This window comes from Heterodontus francisci, chromosome 24, assembly GCF_036365525.1.
Source record: "Heterodontus francisci isolate sHetFra1 chromosome 24, sHetFra1.hap1, whole genome shotgun sequence".
Lineage (NCBI taxonomy): Eukaryota > Metazoa > Chordata > Chondrichthyes > Heterodontiformes > Heterodontidae > Heterodontus > Heterodontus francisci.
In genome coordinates, this window is record NC_090394.1 from 26,856,442 (window position 1) to 26,876,676 (window position 20,235).

Below are 20,235 nucleotides of genomic sequence, written 5' to 3' on the forward strand. Positions count from 1 at the left end.
ATTACCCTCCCCAATGTTCATCCTAAGATCACATATAAAAGCATATAGTAGTGTAGAGGGTATGGCGCTGAAATGGTTACCCAGGGTTCAGGAGTGCAAAGAAGTGGTAAAATTGAGTTCAATAAACATGAAAACGTGTGAGCCAACATCAGGAAAAATTACTTTAAAAACTCAGTTGGTTTGCCAATAACCTTCAAGAAAGGGAACTTAACATCCCTACACCGTCTGAACTGCAACGATTCTGGCCTGAATTTTTGATCCCCAGAGGAAGCAGGACCGGAGGAGGTCGGGGCACAAAATCGGATATAGGTGTGGCATGCTGGCTGTCCTTCATGGTCCAGCCTCCCATCTATTTTTGAAGAGCCTTGGAGACCTGGATGCCAGCAAGCTGCCTGAACATGGCAGCTCAGCACGTGAGCATGGAAATGAGGCAATTAAATGGCTTTAAGTGACTTTTATTCTCAGGCACTAGGACCACAAAGGGTCATGGCCACAACCCCAAGTAAGAGGCAGCAGCCCAGCGGGGAGCCAGTCACGGAACTGGATCTATTCAGCATCAATGAGTTAAAGCGGAATGGCTCAGAGAGCTACTTAGGCAGAGGCACACAGTGGCTCGTGAGTCTGCAAAGGTAGCATAGAGGAAACTCTGGAGCACTTGTGGGGCAATGACCCATACAGGGGCATAGCAGGGGGTCCAGGCAGTCATGACCTTGCTTCTGGAGGCAAAGAAGGTCAAACGTGGAGATGGGGCTGAGCTACTCGTATTTGGGGATGAGCAGCGATGAGGAGCGGCCACTCACATAGCAAGTGCAGGCCAATGGCCCTGAGGCACACAGAGGTGGCGGACAAGGGGCTGGGATGGAATGAAGGTGATATCCTTCACATAGGGTATAGCAACAATGAATTAGCTTCCTGAATTTAACAGAGTATCAGTGTCACCGAAGGAGGCGTCTATCAAGACAGATGGTAGCAGAATTGTGTGCCCTGGTGGAGGGACACCTCCATTCTCGCCAGTCGTGTTGGCACACTCTGCCATTAGACATCGAAGTGACCGTGGCGTTGAACTTCTTTGCCTCCAAGGGGCGGCAGCTGACCTCACTGGCATCTTGCAGTCAGCTGCCCATTTCAGCATAAGGGAGCAGACAGGTGCCCCGTTTGAGAGGGCATCAGATTACTTTGAGATCACCACCGATGGGGCCACACAGGCACAGAGGGCTGTAAGATTTGCCTCCATCGCTGGACTCCTTCAGGTGCAGGGTGTTGTCAACTGTACCCATGTGGCCATCATGACACAAGCAGAGCAGCTAGGGGCATTCGTGAACAGGAAGGGATTCCACTCTCTTGAGGTTCAACAGGTGTATAACCATCAAAAGCATTTCCTCCAGGTCTGTACATGGTATCCGGGAAGCTGCCATGACTCCATCACCCTTAGGCAATCGCAGGTGCTGCAGCTGTTCATGCCACTGGAAGGACTACATGGAAGGCTGCTAAAGGACAACACTATCCACTGAAGAGATGGCTACTGGCATCTGTACACCACTCCTCAATGGAGCCATAGAGGCACTACAACCACTGCCATCTCAGCACAAGGGCCTCCACTGAGCAGCCATTGGACTGCTCACGATGCAGTGCCGGTGTTTTGACTGGTCAGGACTGCACCCTCCAGTACACGGCCTCAAGGGTGTCTCGGATTGTAGTGGTCTGCTGTGCTCTTTACAACATGGCCGTCCAGAGAGGTGTGGACCTTGATAAGGGTGAAGCAGAGGAGTGGCACACTTCCTCAGAAGAGGAGGAAGACGAGGAAGAGGAGGAAGAGAAGGAGGAGGAGGGTGACCCAGCCTGCAAGAAGTTGCAGAGCTCTGGTTGAGGCCTCAAGGATATGATCAGGATGAAAGGGATGTTTGGGCCTCTCTGATTCAGGTACGTTTCTCCTGAGGGCTCCTCATCATGGAAAATAGTTGTCCAACTAGCGCACTCATTTGCATCTCTCCACCACTTCACAATTTGCTTGCCTCTAACCCATCAATCATGAGACTCACACAAGTGAGGATCTCATGAACTTCTTTGTCATGAAGATTGAGACCAACTGTTTAGCTGCCTCTGCTGCTTTGCCCACTATGCCAAACCTACTCGAAGTAGTCAGAGTCAGCTTAACAGCAAGTCTTGATCTTAGTGACATAAAAAACCTACCCGCAACTTCTCTGTTCTTGCAAACTACCACCCCGTCTCCAATCTCCCTTTCCTCCAAAAGGTTGTTGAACTGGCTTGTGCTTTCCTAATCCGTGCCGTTATAAATTGCCCCTAGTATAGGTAGGTGGTAGGGGAATTGAGGGAAGGTGGGGATGTGGTAGGAATATGGGATTAATGTAGGATTAGTATAAATGGGTGGTTGATGGTCGTCACAGACTCGGTGGGCCGAAGGGCCTGTTTCAGTGCTGTATCTCTAAATAAAAAATAAAAATAAATAAGTCTGGGTGTTATCATAATTATCTTCATTGCAAAATATTGAATCAGTGTAGCGTGTCAAAAGTGTAACAGGTGTCACCCAAGTGAGCCAAACTGTGAGATTACTGACACAGAGGTCTTTGATCTTGGCCACTCCTAAGGAGTGCTCCCCCTGTGGAAGAGTCTGAGATGGACGCAGGCTGCTTACTTGTGTGTGGATGAGGCTGAGATACCAGTGGTAATCGTCCTGGGCACCGCAACAAGCTGCCCCACCTGCCACAATGTAGGTGCGTCTATTGCCACAGGGCCTTCCTGCATTGATGGCACCAAGGGGGCGTCAGATGATGAGGATGCCTTTGAGGGGTTCCCCCCACACACACTCTTCATCACCTGAATGTCCAAATGGACGACCAGCCCCAGCATCCTGGCATCCACTTTACACATCATTGCGCCATCAGTGCCACTGACCGGTCAATGCTACTTAAAGTGGCATTCATTGCCTGGCGGTCTGTGTGCTGCTTAATGATCCACTCAGCATAATGCCACATATGGCCCTCCAAGCGATGAGCCAATCTCTCAATGGATGAGCTCATGCGCCCATTTGCCTGAGACCGACTCCTCCATTCTCTGCCCATGACTCCGCAATGCGTCAGGGACTGCCGACATTTGAGCACACATCTCCTGCTGTTGCTCAAGGAAGAGATGTCTTTTTTGTGAGAGCCAAAGCTTGGCATCTCTGTCCATCTGAGCATGGCTATGTTTGTCTTCCGTCCTCCAAGTGGGACTGCCCACAGTTTTGCCTCTGCCTCCCTCACCTCCTCCATGATGTGCCGCTCACCCTGTGCCACCCGTTCTACACATGCTTGAGGTCCTATCAACGTGAGTGTGTCTGCATTGGTGATGTGACATTGCAACATCACTCGCATCTTCCTCACCTTCAAACAATGCCAACTCTGCTGTTCCAGTTGCATTGCCTTCCCTGCCACACATGACCCTGTGGGAGATATAAGAAGGTGGTTATTCTAAATTGCCTCTTTCATTATCTGCTTCTGCAGAATTGAGAGAAGGAGGGAGATCCATCCCCGTCATCTGAAGATGTTCAAATCTTTTCAACCTGTCATGGACAGACTCCACTCTTGCCATCACCAGCTCCATCATGTGTTGCCACCCCGGCCAAGTCAAGGGCCACCTCCTCCATTGGCATCAGTATGGCCAGATTTGGCACTCCACCACCTGACCAATCTCTTTCTGTAGAGTTGTGCTCTCTTTTTTCCTGCAAGGTCAGTAGTATAGAAGTTAAGACCAATGTGCACTCCCTCAATACATTTAGCTGCACCAACACATGTGATGACACTGGCCAGTGTTACTTCCTGCACTTAGAGAGGTCAGCTTTACCCACAGCACAGTGATGCTCCGGGGTACACATGATTTTACTGATCTGGAGGACTATGCACCCTCAGGCGGTTCAACCCATGTATATGCTTGTGACTGCAGACCTGGAATCCTGTCATCTGGGTGCAGCACTGCTTTCACCTTGCCAGTCAGCAGAAGGTGATTAAAGCGTTTGTGGCACTGAATCCATGTCCTCCTCATGATGTTGTGCCCATTTACTTCCTCTGCTACCTCCAGCCAAGATTGTTTGGTTTGACTAGCTGGCTGTCTCTTGCCGCTTACTGGAAAATAAATCATGTCTTGTTGACACCACCTCCAGGAGAGCCTCAAGAAAGGCATTGCTAAATTGTGGGTCTGCCCAGGTTTGGGTACCAGTCCTTCTGTGGGCACCCTGATCCTCTCCCTCTGCCTTCTTCCCTGTAAACCAACAACCACAATAATGGCTGCAGTTTACTGTTTAACTCCAACCCGCCTCATTTCTGTCTTGCCTCCTCCCTGCCTCCGCCACCCCTAATTGGGTCTCCAATGCACCCCCTGACCACTAATAGGCCAGCTCATTTAAAAATGTGTCACAGTCGGGACCCAAAAATGCCCGAATCCAAAACTTTGCCCTCTGAGTCTATCCCAATGTGGTTGACTATTAATGACCTCTGGTGGCCAGTTGTATGAAGAATTGCTACTTGAAAGCCCATCACCCCCTAAATAAGAAATGTCAGCACTATCTCCAGCCTGAAAGAAATTGGTTTCTGTGCGAATTATTCCTGTTTTTCATACTAATTGCTGGAGAACAGAACTTAGGTTCCTGACCTCAATGTTGACTATTTCCAGATCATATATTTGTGTGTGACAGAATTAACCAAGCTCATGTACACTCAATTGCATTTTTATTGAAAATATAATTAATATTTGCAACACAATAAGGCAAACAGAACAAAATAAATCAATATGTACCCATTGCAATAAATACATTGGAATGCTGCAAGATGGAACAGCAAATGATAAAATACTAATGATAATGGCACTGACTACAGTTTAACATAGAGAATATACAAGCAATGTGACTTCTTAAAATTTAATATATGTTTTTCCCCAAATATCTCCCCTTCACTCTTGCCGACTCAGGCTGCAATGTGGTTCAGGAAGCAATAACACTATTCGATTGAGAAAACCATCACAGCCCACTGTGAGGCTGAAATCCAATTGGGAACTTGCCAGTCTGGTAACTAGGTAACAATCAGAGGCAGGAACCCTAACTGCGATTTTTTTCCTACTTTCTATCCCAGATCACTGAGACAAACTGTCGTAGCATAACTGCTGTTGCACTGAGATCAGCAAAGTTGTGCAAAATTGTGCTGTGACCTCCTTTCACTTGACCAGGAATTGGGTGGGCAGTGCGCACTCCACCCATTGGCACCTTAAAATTGAATTGGGGTCTTAAACTGGAGAAGGATCTCAATATGCATAAGTAAGATTATCATTTGAAAAAGGTAGGCATCAGTTCTGCATATGTGAAGGCTCCAAAGAAAGTGTCAAACAGTGGATTAGGAGTGGGAACAGGACAGTAAGTTCAGCCCATGATTTTTCAGAGCACTGCTGTTCTGCTCTTGCCCAAAATGGGAACAGAATTCATGCCCTTCATTTCTCTACTCCCGAGCCCATTTTGGCTTTTAGCTCCCATAATGTGGGTTTTGCTCAGCCAGTGGCTGCATCAAAATCAAACCACCCAATACCATGCTCTTGTTATAAAAACAGCTCAAGTTGGGAACAGTGCCTATAAAAGGAAGTTGGAATTTTATTCACATCTTCATTCCAAAAGTCATTGTCAAAATGAAAATTAAGACTAGGTAAACAGCAAAAAGATTTACTGACTGTGTTGGATTGTCATTCTTCTGGTGAGAATCAAATGTTGCCCCTAAATTATTATGTTTTACACTTGATCAGCACAATGTCTAGAAAGCTGGCTTCAAGTCAGTCCAAAGTGATTGTTGTAAGCAGATTTCACTCTGCATGTGCTGAGCTTGTTAAATCTTTAATATCCATCATTTAATTCTTGATACCGGAAACCCTGATTCTTTCCATTTACATGGCAGAAGGCACAGATGGGCTGGAATTCAGTTTATAAAAGGTATTGCAATGTGATGCTCATCACAGCGATGCAGATGGAAAGCAGGAAACTGTAGCTGTTGACTGAAGCAGAACCAGGCACTGGAAAATAAAATGAAATTAAAAAAACCTTGTTAATAATGATCCTGTAGCATGTCATTTAACCTTTCTCCAGATGGAATTGTTTTTAGTATAAAACGGCATCTTTGACAAATATCACTGCACACTGAAGAGCTGCACAATCAATTTCAGACTGTCGTTTTCTTTTACACTTCACTTTGTTAAATTCTTCTATTTGTGTATCATAACCTATGTTGTTAGCTGGTTCTGTACACCATTATATGTGATAATGTGTGAATGGAAGTGATTGTGAACTGTGTAGATTAACCCCTGTTAGTTCTATTTATTTAAATTTAGAGATACAGCACTGAAACAGGCCCTTCGGCCCACCGAGTCTGTGCCGACCAACAACCACCCATTTATACTAATCCTATATTAATCCCCATATTCCCTACCACATCCTTCTCCGACCTACACCAGGGGCAATTTATAATGGCCAATTTACTTATCAACCTGCAAGTCTTTGGCTGTGGGTGGAAACCAGGGCAGCCAGCGGAAACCCACACAGTCACAGGGAGAACTTGCAAACTCCACACAGGCAGTATCCAGAACTGAACCCGGGTCGCTGGAGCTGTGAGGCTGTGGTGCTAACCACTGCGCCACTGTGCCGCCACTGAGTCTGTATGTCTGCATACACATATAAACCTCAACAGTGGCACAGCTTTCAAATAAAATACTTTTCCACTTTGTTCCCATGATGGTATCAAACAATCCTAGACACTACCCAATGCCTCGTCAGTGTGGAGAACAACTGATGTAAAATGCCACTTACATTCCTGAAAGAAAATGTTCCCAAGTCCAGCTGGTGATATTCCTCCTTGGAGTCCAATTCCCAGACTCCTAACCTCAGATTCTGTGTGTGAGTTAACCCAATGCTGCACTAACTCATGGCTTTCATTTTCTTTCAGAGAATTAAGGTTTATTCCAAGTAGATCACGTATGTTCTGAGCAGTGAGTTTCTGAAACATAAAATAGTCATAATGTAACAACAACATTTTCTCATTCTTGGTTCCATGTTGTTCTTTAATCATATGTCAGAAACAGAAAGGCACCATTGATCCAGTAATATACATAGAAATACTTATCTATACAACATAGAAATAGTCCTTTCAATCCAACCTGTTTGTGTTGGTGTTTATGATCCAAGCAAGTAAATAGTCCTAATCATGTTTACCCATCCTGTGCTCCCAGATCCCTTCAATCCCATCTCCTTTATCTATCTATCCAACCTAATCTTGAGTAGTCATTTGGTAGTACAGAACCTGAGTATTGCTGAAAATAGCAACACGTTGTCGTAGCTTTTCGTCTTGCACTCATCAGAACAATTCACAAGAATACCAATCTAAGGGAAAACAACAACATTATACTGTATGGGAAGAGAGTGCTGATCGGTTGGTAAGTGGACTCTGATTGGTAGAGGTGTTGTCATGCAGAATGCACCAGTTTATGGTGACTAACAGTTAACTAGGCAACTTGACTCTGATTGCCCTGAGAAATGAACCAGCGAATGGCTGTCACTTATCTTGTTTAGCTGAAACAGGCGCAATGTGTGTATATGTTCTTTCTGTCTGAAAAGAACAGGGCCCTCTGTATTAATATATGTAGCTGCCAGTATGCGCAATTGTGCCACATTGCAAGCCCTACTGACAATCTTAAATTGGTTGTCAGCATAATTCTGAGCACATTGAGGATTATTTAGCAAGTGTTGTCCAATCATGGAATCATATCTAATGTTGAACACTGTGTTTTGAGTTTTGCAATCACGGGCTGGTTGGGTATGGTCTATACCTTGCCCGTTGCAAACAGCGGAAGGGACATCTTGTTTGATCCACCAGTCTTTGGGATGTACGGCCTATCATTACACTGGCATTGAAATATTAATACACAGGGCCCTGTTCTTTGCAGACAGAAAGAACATGTACACACATTGCACCTGTTTCAGCGAGACAAAATAAGTGACAGCCATTTGCTGGTTCATTCATCAGGACAATGTCTTGAGCAATCAGAGTCAAGCTGCCTGGTTTAAATTTCAAACAAAGCTTGGCAGTAAACTGTCAGTCACCAAAAGCTGGTGCATTCTCCATGGCAACGCCTCTACCAATCAGAATCCACTTGCCAACCAATCAGCACGCTCTTCTCATACAGTATAAAGTTGTTGCTTTCCCTTAGATTGCTATTCTTGTGAATTGTCCTGATGATTGCAAGACGAATAGCTTCGACAACATGTCACTATTTCACTAATATTGAGTATTAACATGTTCTGTGCCTCAACATTTTCAGTTTCTTATCTCTCCTAATAATGACTCCCTCAAATCTACCAGAATTGTGAAGCACTAACTGAGTGGTTCTATAAAGTGTCTCTTTAAATGCAGCTATCGGGGGTAAAATTGGTCCTGCAGTAACACAATCAGGCAATAGTGACTCGGCTGTCTGCTGTCAGCCCTGCACCATTTCATTTCCATTATGGACATGGAAATGAATATCTATGATGGCATCCTTTTCTTAAAAACAAGCAAGCAATCTAAGTTTATATAGGCCGACTTTAAAGCTGCTTTAAATATGATGCACTTGCAGATTGATAGGTAAATTGGCCATTATAAATTGCCTCTGGGGAAGGTAGGGATATAGGATTAGTGTAAATGGGTGGTTGATGGGCGGCACAGACTCGGTGGGCCGTAGGGCCTGTTTCAGTGCTGTATCTCTAAATAAAATAAATAAATAAACTTCTTATTACTTTCTTTTCGCTACAGCTGTTCCTGATACAGTTTCTAGTGTCGGGAAGATGCCAGAAATATTGCAGTTGTGCAGCAATGATGTGGTCTGTGGTAATTAATCTGTGGCATGGACTGAATTAATTACTGTTTTCAGGCGCTGTATCTAAAGATTTGTTCATGTATAATATGATGAAACACTGAATGGTGCTGCAATCTTCCATTGATACCTACCTCTACTTCCACTGGATTGAGTCCACTGAATGTCTGGAAGTCCATGTTGATGTTGCCAGCAGCTAAACTCTGTAAATCAGGTGCTTGTGCACCACCTTTAGGAGAATAGAAAGAACTGTCAACTTATTATTGATATATATATATATATATATATATAAAATCCCATATAAATATAGAGTTAAAATGAAGATTTAATTTAGTTGATATTAATAACAAGCTGCCTTAGGTAAAGATTGCAATTGACTGAAAATTAAGTTCTTTAAATAATTTTTCAAATAGTCATCAAACCAGATTGTAATATTACTTACCAACATATGGTTTGAGGAGATTAAGATAGGTTCTGAGATCACCGGCTTGATCCTGGAATGCAACTTTAGCGATCCCAAAAATGATGTCTTTCTTTGCCTGAGTACATGTGGAAATATCAAGTGGCTTGGCTTTCCTGCAACAGAATGATTGTGACGTTACATTTGGTTAACATCAACACTTTCAGGACTTTGGGGTTGGTGGTGGGGGAGGGGTTGGTGGTGGGGGGTGGTATTCTGTGTTCACTGACAGGGTCATCATTTTACTTTGCCTCATTTATACAGGAAATCCCTGTTCACAAAGTGATCCTCGGGATATTTAATGGTTTGTTAGGTCACTGCTCTGGTAACCGAAATGTCAGACATTTAAGTGAAAGAATACATTGGCAGAGCAGCCTCAGAGAATTTGACACTCACTTTAGTTCACTGGGAAGTATGGTTCTAAGGTTCTCTTCACTCAGACTACACAATATTGGACCACCAATCGCATCCAATGCAACAGCATTTAGTTGCCCAGATCTCTGCAGGTAATTCTCAACAATTGCTTTGGTCTGAAATAAAAAGAGACAGTCAAAATTCAGTTAATTAATTCTTGATGATGGAAAAGCATATAGAAACGATAACCCAGGGCAAAATTAACAGTCACTTGGACAAATGTGGATTAATTAAGGTAAGCCAGCACAGATTTTTTAAGGGCAAATCGTGTTTAACTAACTTGCTTGAGTTTTTTGATGAGGTAATAGAGGGGGTTGGTGAGGGTGATGCAGTTGACGTGGCGTATATGGACTTCCAAAAGGCATTTGATAAAGTGCCACATAACAGGCTTGCAGCAAAGTTAATGCCAATGGAATAAAAGGGATAGTGGCAGCATGAAAACAAAGTTGGCTAAGTGATAGGAAACCGAAACTGGAGGAAAGTATATAGTGGGGTTCCCCAGGGGCCATGTTAAGACCACTACTTTTCTTGATATATATATATTAATGGCCTAGACTTGAGCGTGCAGGGCACAATTTCAAAATTTGCATTTGACACAAAAACCTTGGAAGTATTGTGAACTGTGAAGAGGATAATGATAGACTTCAAGAGACAGGTTGGTGGAATAGGCGGACATGTGGCAGATTAAATTTAATGCAGAGAAGTGTGAAATGATACACGTTGGTAGGAAGAACAAGGAGAGGCAATATAAAATAAAGGATACAATTGTAAAGAGGGTGCAGGAGCAGAGGGACCTGGGGGGTATATGTGCACAAATCATTGAAGGTGGCAAGGCAGGTTGAGAAAATGGTTATTAAGGCATATGGGATCCTGAGCTTTAGAAATAGAGGTATTGGGCCAAATCTTTAGTGAAGAAGGAAGCAGCTCCCAACACCAGGGCTGAAAGCGGGTTGCATGGCCATGTGGGTGGGCAGGAGCAGAGTTTCATGTGTAACATTGTCAGGGCCAGCCAATTAACGGCCAGCAGGCATGGAAGGTGTCCAGTGAGATGGCATGGGCGAAGAAAAGTGGAGTGTCAAATGTCGGTGCCATCTTTAAAAACTAGCCAGCAGCCCCAGAGAGAGCAGTGAGAGAGCCCAGGCAGCAGTGCAAATGGAGGGCATGGCGAGAGCTCGATCAAGGGCCGCTCCAAAATTCAGCGATGCCTCCCTGGGGCACTCCTCCAGGCTATAAGGGAACAGAGGAAAGTCCTGCTCCCCCAGCACGAAAGGAGGAGACCAGCGCGGCAGGCAAAGTAGGCCTGGATGGAGGTTGCAGAGGAGATCAGCAGCTGTGGAGTTGTCCCCTTTACCTGGCTGTAGTGCTGAAAACAGGTCAATGACCTGATGCATTGTGGCAAAGTGAGTGCAGCACATAAACCTTAAATGTTACTGAAGGTGTATAAGAGATAGGAGAAGGGGATGACCACCCTGTCAGTGGAAATGCCCAGGCATTAGCATTAGCTGTCAGATGCATGTCAGTCTCTGTATGCAGGACACTGGTCAGGCAGAAGTGACTCCTGCACAGTCAGTGCCGATAGGCCACATGCAGGAGGCTGGTATGTGGTATCACGTTAGACAGTCAGACTGCCACCAACATAGGAGTCGTGCTTCTCTTTGATGGATGACTAATAGTGGGAATGTATGTGCCTGCAGGAGAAGAGAGCTCACAATGCATGGGAAAAGTCAAGAACCGGAGGCGGCATGACCTACATGGCTATCCTCAATCCCATGGAGGAAGAGACACTGGAGCTGGGTGGAATAGAGGCAGGCAAGGCTATCACGAATAGGCCTGCGGAAGGTGGAAGTTTTTTTGTTTTTTTTTTAGTTTTTGAGATACAGCACTGAAACAGGCCCTTCGGCCCACCGAGTCTGTGCCGACCATCAACCACCCATTTATACTAATGCTACACTAATCCCATATTCCTACCACATCCCCACCTGTCCCTATATTTCCCTACCACTTACCTACACTAGGAGCAATTGCTAATGGCCAATTTACCTATCAACCTGCAAGTCTTTGGCATGTGGGAGGAAACCGGAGCACCCGGAGGAAACCCATGCAGACACAGGGAGAACTTGCAAACTCCACACAGGTAGTACCCAGAATTGAACCCGGGTCACTGGAGCTGTGAGGCTGCGGTGCTAACCACTGCGCCACTGTGCAGTGGATTTTATTGGATTAACTGTGTGTGTAAGAAGGGCTGATTTGAAACATGCCTGTATTAGTGCTGCTCGCCTCCCTTGCATGTCTGTCATCGCGCCTTGTCTGCTGTCCTTCGGGGTCTTCATCCTGTTGTGCCTTGTCACCATCCCCTCCATATCCTCATCCTCGGAGGAGATATTGCGCTCCAGGAAATCCTCATTGCTCAAAGCTTCTCCTCTCTGTCGCGCCAGGTGTGCTGACCACCACCACAATATGCGAGACTCTTGCTGGGGTGTGTTGAAGGGCTCGACCAGATCTGTCCAGGCATCTGAACCTCATCTTCAGAAGCCCTATGGCCTGCTCAATGGTTGCTTGAGTTGTCCTGTGGTGGGTATTATATCTTTCCTCTGTATCTGTGCTTGGGTTCTTCACAGGAATCAGTAGCTATCTCTTCAGTGGGGAGCCCTTGTCACCCAGTATCTATCCTTGAAGTCGTGTGGGGTGCCTGAAAAGGTCAGGCACTTGGGACTGCCTTAATATGTAGGCAATGTGGCAGCTTCCCAGGAACCTGAAGGATCCATTTGCTTCCATGGTGGTCTCAAACCAGTTGCACATTGAGCAAGTAGATGCCCTTCTGTTGATGAAGGTTGCTGCCTGGTCTGTGGGAGCCTTGATGGCCACATGTGTGCAGTCAATCACACCCTGTAGCTGGGGGAATCCTATTACGACCTGAACCCTGTTGCTCTCTCAGCCTGACTGTCTGGGTTGGTGCAAAAGTGCACGTACTCTCTGGCCCTCATGGACATGGCATTGGTGACCATCTTGATTCAATGATGAGCCACAGACTTGGAGATCCCACAGGTATCCCCAGAAGATCCCTGGAATGATCCTGAGGCATCGAAATTCAGCGCCACGGTGACCTTTAATGCGATAGGCATTTGGTGGTCACCCTTCCCCTTAGGGCTCAGCTCATCCACAATCATGGCACATATCTTGGTAACAATCACACTGGAGAGGTGCAGTCTTCAGCGACACTGCTGCTCCGACATTTGTAGGAAGTTGAGCCTATGGCAGTAGACTCTCTCTGGGACATATTGTTGTCTGCGCGCAAGAGGCTTGTTATGTGTCTCTCTCCACTCTCCTCCTCCCTGCCCCCTTTCAGGCTATTGCTCCTGGTGCCCCTCAGGTTGCTGCTGCCCCGCTGCCTGTGGCTGCAGCTCTCTCCCTCTCTGATGCTCCTCCTCACTGGAGGCCTCAAAGCCTGAGTGAATGAGGCCCATGGTAAATAGCCACACTCAGATCTCAGGACCTCCCACCACTTTCCCCCTTGCTCCTTACATGGAGGTGCCAAGTCCGAAAGGGCACACAAGCAGAATGCCCTCGCTGTGCTCGACAAGTTTGCCCCTTCTCCTGATTGCTACTTCCACTGCCCACTCAGTTCTACTCTGCCTGCCAAGCCTTGCTACCACTAGCAATGGCTGCCACCTGCAGCCAACACTAACATCCCACTAAGCTCGACCTCGTTATAGCTGTCGAGGCTCTGAAGCCCCATTGTTCCCATGCGCCCATCGAAAAATTAGAAAAACCTGGTAAAATCACTATTAATTGCCCGTTTAAGAAGCTTAATTACCTTCCTACCGTGTTCCAACGCAACCTCCTCCCACCAGCCCAGCTACCTTTTGTAATATCCAATCACAAAGTGAAGACGTCAGAATTCACCCCCCACCACCCGACACCTTGCGCCTCAATTTTACCACTACTCTCGCTTCACAGACCGGCTCCAATGGGCTGGTAAAATTCAGTACAAAAGCAAGGAAGTTATGGTGAACCTGCATAACACACTGGTTCAGCATCAACAGGAGTATTGTGTTCAATTCTGGGCACCACACTTTAGGAAGGATGTTTTTGAAGACATTAGAGAGGGTGCACAAAAGATTTATGAGAATGGTTCTAGGGATGAGGGACTTCAGTTACATGAATAGAATGGAGAAGCTGAGGCTGTTCTTAAAGAAGAGAAGGTTGAGAGGTGTTTTGTTAGGAGTGTTCAAAATCATGAGGGTTCTGGGTAGAGTAAGTAGGACGAAACTGTTCCCATTGTTGGAAGGATCAAGAACCAGAGGACACCGAGAAAAAGAACCAAAGGTGACATGAGGAAAAACCTTTTTAAACAGCAAGTAATTAGGATCTGGAATGCACTGACTGAACAGAAATAATTTGTAGGGCTATAGGGAAAAGGCAGGGGAGTGGGACTAGCTGAGCTGCTCTTGCAGAGAACCAGCACAGACACGATGGCCCAACTGGCCTCATTCTGTGCTGTAACCATTCTATGATTTCATCTGAAATTGAAACAGAAAATAATGAAGAACCATAACCTAACACAAATTCCTTCAGATATTGATAGTTGTGCAAGTGTATTTCCAGCACACTGTTGTAACTAACATCAAAATAAGTTTTGTCAGAGTCAGGTTTTTGATGGATTTGATTCTAATTAAAAATCTTCCCTTCCCCAGTGCCCCTTTATTTAGCAATCTTGTTGTGAATGGCCATCAAGGATGATTTCTTGGGGAACAGGAATCATCAATCGGAGACGGGAGGTTCCTTCCTCCTCAAAGAAAATACTTAGGTTATCTGATGGAGAATACTTTACCTAGTCACTGGAAGCAATCTTATTCCAAAACCTTGTCATCATCCAACACAAACAACATTTAAAGAGAGGGTAGAAACACATGCTCTTTAAAAGAGGCCAGAAGCCTGCTGCTAATCCATACCGTTTCAATATTTGGGCTATTCTGTAGAACAAGTGCAAGGGTATCCGCATTTGTTATGTTCAATGTGCTGAGCTCCTCTGGGTCGTACACAGTAATAATGAATCCCAACTGTTTAATCCGTTCTTCTGGAAGTCCATTTGTGTAAAACTGCCCGAAATATCAAAAATGTATATTCAGTCAGATTAAAGTGCACAAATTCCAAAAACTACATTTTCAACAATTTCCTGCACACCTTGGTTCTCTTATATGACTGTGTAGTGAGATTTCTCTTTCTTTTGTTATATCGGCAAGAGAATTTAACAGTGGAACTTTTCAATTCTGCACACCAGCAAATGGACCTTGCAGAAGTGGGGTCACTCTCAGTGATAACTTTATATTGCCAACCCCTTGTCTTCTCCATTCACTGTATTCAAACCCTTCATTGCTTCTTATTGGTTATTTCTGGAGCATCTCATGCTTGGGAATCTGACACGTTAAAGTCACCCAAAAGCGAGCCACTCACCTTACTACCGAGAGGGGGAAAAAGCGCATCTTTGTTGTGTAACTGAATGGAGCAATTAACACAACACAATCTAATGTTATTTAAGGTGCACCAGGATTTTAAAGACAGTTTTTATTTGGAATCCACTGATCATTAGCCTTTTCAAAATGAGCTGCCAGTAATACATGGATGGCTGCTGGTGGTGGGTTGCTTAGGACGTATTCAGCAGGAAAAGCTTATTTTCAAATCAGCCTTACCTCTCCCAGTTTCCTTTTTAGAATAAGAAGCTGATCGCTGCTAAAGGCTATAAGTCCCAGTTCAGTGAGGTTCGCCACCAGCACACTATTGTTCAAACAAGCATCTAACTGTGTAGCAGGATAATTTGCAAGCAGCAATGAATTGCTGGTCATTTCTCCTGTTATGAAGCCCGAAGTACAATCTATGAACACAAAACATGTTAATTGTGTGAAAAATCGTGCAGATGTCAATTTTCCAAAGAATGTAGAAAGAAATCGATGTAGCATACAAAGCACATCTGACCTCTGCTGGAAATGGAGCACTCTGATACTGAGTTATTTTTACATGGAACACAAAAATGCTACAGTGTTCGCCTACTAAGCAGCACTTTGTTCAGAACATAAGAACACAAGGAATCCTGAGTGATAAAAGGCCATTCGACTATCACACCAATTCCATTCAGAGTCCATGTATCATTATTCTGTGATCAGCATGTTAGTGATTAGGTCTCTCTAAATGTAGACCTCAGTAAATCTTATAAATTGTATCAACCTTCACCTACTAGGAGTGAATTGAAGAAACTGATATAATCCACTCTTAAAGTACTTATAGGAAAGAAATAAAAATATTCAGTATTGTAGGAATATCTCCCTATCTTAATTGTGTTATAGGGAGAGTTGCCTGGGACTTCCACTGGGTTTCTCCCATTCTCTTGATGTAAATTTGGTAGAAATCAATGAAAATGATAGTCGGGCAGTTTTTATTGATTAAAATGACATACAAGGAATAAAATGGATAATTTAGTTGAAGATCAATTACAGGAAGAATAGGTATGAATGGTACTCAACTTTTCCAAACCTCCAAAAGGAACTGAATTTACTCACATCATATAATTCTGTTGTATTTTCATATTGATATTAAATATCACAAAAAATAGACACAATGGGATTATTTTACTCCATTGGAACTATTCTACCTTCAAAGGATACACAACTCATCTAACTTTTCTGTGTTCCCTGAGGAACAAAATTGACAAACATATTTTTCGCGAACACAGGGTTCTGTTGATGTCTTAAACAGTGCAGGGAGGTGGAATGAAGGCTTTTTCTATAACTCAGCGAAGGGCTATAGTCTCTCAGCAGAATGTAACACTGCCTGTTTTGTTGAGCTGCCTAGCTCTTATTCAGCGCTTCAACTTGGGGAGACACAGAAATGTGGAGAAGCAATCTTGTAGCCCAGAGTTAAAGTCTCTTGAACAGCTCCAGAGATGTTCATGACCTTCATGCAGTTGGAGGACCCTGATTTGCACATCCAGTCTGCTCTATAACAACACCAATAACTTGCATTTATATAGAGCCTTTACCGTAGGAAATGTTCCAAGAGGGTTCACAGGAGAGTTAGCAAACAGAATCTGATGCCATACCACATAAGATGATATCAGGGCAGATGACCAAAAGCTTGGTCAGAGAGGTACATACTGTCTTATCAGGAGGAAAGAGATTTGGAGAGACAAAGAAGTTTAGTGAGGGAATTCCAGAGCTTAAGGCCTTGGTAGCTGAAGACATGGCCACCAATGGTGGAGGGATTAAAACTGGGGATGCTCAAGAGGTCAGAATTGGAGAAACACAGATAACTCAAAGGATTGTAGGACTGGAGAAGGCTATAGAGATAGGGAGGGGCAAGGCTATGGAGAGATTTGAAAATAAAGAAGAGTTTAAAAATTGAGGCAATGCTCAAACCAGACTGAATGTAGCACAGGGTTGATGGGTGAATGGGACTTGGTGCAAATGCAGATATGGGCAGCAGGTTTTGAATGAGCATAAGTTCATGGAGGGTGAAAGATGGGAGTCTGGCCAGGAGTGCATTGCAAAAGTCAAGTCTAGAGATAACAAAGGTATGAATGAGGGTTTCAGCAGCCAATGAGCTGAGGCAGGGTGGAGTCGGGTAATGTAACAGAGATGGAGGTCTAGATCAATAAATACTTTTCTTCATCGCTCATTACTTACCAGTGGCGCGTCTTACTCTTCTTTTCAACAGCATCTGGTTGAGTCTTTGTGTCTTTCTGTCACCAAGAGCCTGTAGAGTGGAAAATAAACATATTAACTCTTACATTTATTTACATCATACAGTTTAAACAAATAATTAACGAAATAGAGATATAGCTGATCATAAATACTTAGCGACTAAGTTACACACAGCCAGTGAACACATGACATGAAATGTCTTTGATATTATTTGATGTTTTCTGCTGTTTTTATAAACACTACATCATTATTCATATACCAGGACAGAGGTCAATTTCTCATGTCTCTCACTGCCCTGTGCTGCACTTATCAAATTTCCCATTAATTATTGTACAATAAGTTTAATCAGACTGAACTTGAGAATACGATCAATTTTCTAATTTATCACTGAATTATATTTACAATAATTGAACAAGACGTGCATGGGAAGATGTCTAATTTCTCTTACCAGCTGAGCATTCAAAATGGTCAGAAAGAAACCTAAAAGAAAATATCAGAATGATCTGTTTAAAAGCAAGTCCCACAAATCATTTATTAATCAAAATATACACACTTCAGATCTCAGTACAGTGTCTCATAGCTCATAACTTGACACGTCATGGAGGAAAAGGCACTAATTCAGATCCTCTAACCCAGCACATTGGCCTTTGAACATTGAGCACCACCGATTATGGGGAAGGTCCCTGTCTGGACCATTCTCCACTAAAGAAGAGTTATTTAACAACATAAATACTTGGTATTACACGGTGCTGTGCTGTTGCAATACTCAGTGAATCACTTGAAGCCAATACGAAGCCACATAAATGCTTCAGCAATCTCAAGTGCAAGAAATTGGGAAGCATACTTTACATTTAGTACATTCTTCCTGCCAATTTTTTTGTAACAGACACAAGTTAAAGGATCTTGGACCAGTGAACTCTTCAATATATTCAAGATATTGGAGGTATCAAAGCCAGTACTACAAGTGCAGTCTACAAAGGCTTTTATTTTACTGACTTCACACAGTTGCAATCTGCATTAGGCTACCCATAGTTTCCAGAGTTGAACAACAACTAAAAGGTTTGACCTACCAATGACGATGACTGTCATGAGCTTCATTGAAAAGGTGCAATTGGGCAAAGCTGTATTCTTCATCATTGCTGGTCAAATGTGACACTTTCCAAACCAGAAAGAACTTAGACTTTCCTGTAAAAAGGACACATGGGTCATGATTGTCATGAAGACGAGTGAAATACAATGTCCCTGGCTTTCACAGACCAAGGAAGCATTACTGAGAAGCTGGTGAACCCCAGCTGAGTGTTTGCAGCATTTTCTGTTTCTGTTTCTTCATATTGTGACTGTGCTGAGAAAAAGTGCTGTCAATCCTGAGCTCTCACACACCTCCAGCTTTGTTGGTCCAGTCTCTCATTTAACGTTCTGCTACCTTTATTGAAGAATTTTCTTACACAAAGATCCGTTTCTAAGCTGACAATCAATGTGATCTATTGCTTCTATCTTCCCCGTCCCCCCACCCCCAGAGGTTTTAACACTCACTAGGTCAGATTCATTTGATGCGAACTGAACCAGTTATTTCAGGTGGCCTTTCATTAGGAGGGATCCAAGACAGTTGACAGTTCGACTGCAAATATGACAGAACAATTTTTTTTTTAATTACTGGAACCGCACGGTAGGGCAGTCAACATCTGGAGCATCTTAAAATAACATTTTCGATTGAACTTGTAGCAGTAAAAGGCGGAAAACTCTTGATTCTGTGAAAAGTTTCAGGGGGTTGAAGTTGGTCTACATGTCATGACCAAACAGGCACCCAGTGAATCGAAGCTGATTTTGCACTGCGGCCGAACTTGCACTGAAGTTCACAGACTAATCATTCAAACTCTTTATGGAGACTCGTTTCTCAATCTCACTGTCGCTTTTACTTGGCTTGAAATTAAAAATCTTGGCAATATTGTCCAAGTCAGCGGAAAAATTTAATTTGGCGTGCTGAAAATTCGCTACCAGCCTGTGCTGTCAGAGACCACAAATCTTCTCAAAGTCAGCCTGAAATTTAAATAACACTGCACCGATGGAATCAATGTGAGGTGAAATTTACCCAATTAATTTGTAACCATTTCCCAAAGTGAATTCCGTATTTATCGTTCGAATTCAAAATTGTTAATGTTAAATAGATAAAGACTAAATCAAATTTTGAACGCTTACCTCCTGTCTTGTGTGAATGCTGTGTAACGGAAGGGTGAACAGTTTACTGAGAACTCGAAACTGTCGCTCTTTATACAAAAGTCCAGGTCCGGCTCCGACGTTTTTACTAACGTAAACGACACGCTTAAAGTCCTCAAGTACATCAATGATTCTCATACTGACATCTAAAGGGCTGGGTCATGCTCTGAGGCTCGTGGGTGTATTTAGTGTCCAAAGTATAACACGTCTAATAATTTTATAGAAAGAACGTAAACAAACATTCTGCACATTCTATTCTCTGTCGTCACTCTTTCATTTGTTACTGCTCTCCTCTTTAGTTCCTATGACAACTAACATGTACTATGCCAGGTGTCATGTTCACGCAGCTGACCTTCTACCAGGTAAGCAAGAACACTTCTGAAAACACTCGCTTCATTGCCTCAAGTGATCGACCTTGCTTTTATTACATTGAGTTACATCGAGTCTACAGCTCAAAAACGGTCCATTTGGACCAGCTAGTCTATGCCGGCAATTATGCTCTACATGTATCTCCTCCCACCCCTATCTCATTAATCAATTTCATTGTCTTAAAAAACCTCTATAAGATCACCCTTGAGCTTT

At 43.8% G+C, this 20,235-nt stretch overlaps 1 protein-coding gene across 1 annotated transcript; it reads right to left on the reverse strand.

Moving 5' to 3' along the window:
* Positions 1-4,762: 4,762 nt before the first annotated feature.
* On the reverse strand, positions 4,763-19,671 carry LOC137383660 (mesothelin-like protein). Its single transcript, XM_068056816.1, has 11 exons — positions 19,636-19,671; positions 18,510-18,624; positions 17,888-17,919; positions 17,422-17,491; positions 15,436-15,617; positions 14,698-14,844; positions 9,728-9,861; positions 9,314-9,447; positions 9,006-9,100; positions 6,833-7,019; positions 4,763-6,042 (listed from the first exon to the last, which is right to left on the reverse strand). Exons 2-11 carry the CDS (start codon positions 18,574-18,576, stop codon positions 5,954-5,956), a joined length of 1,137 nt encoding a protein of 378 aa, XP_067912917.1. The 5' UTR covers positions 18,577-18,624; positions 19,636-19,671; the 3' UTR covers positions 4,763-5,953.
* Between the last annotated feature and the right edge of the window lie 564 nt (positions 19,672-20,235).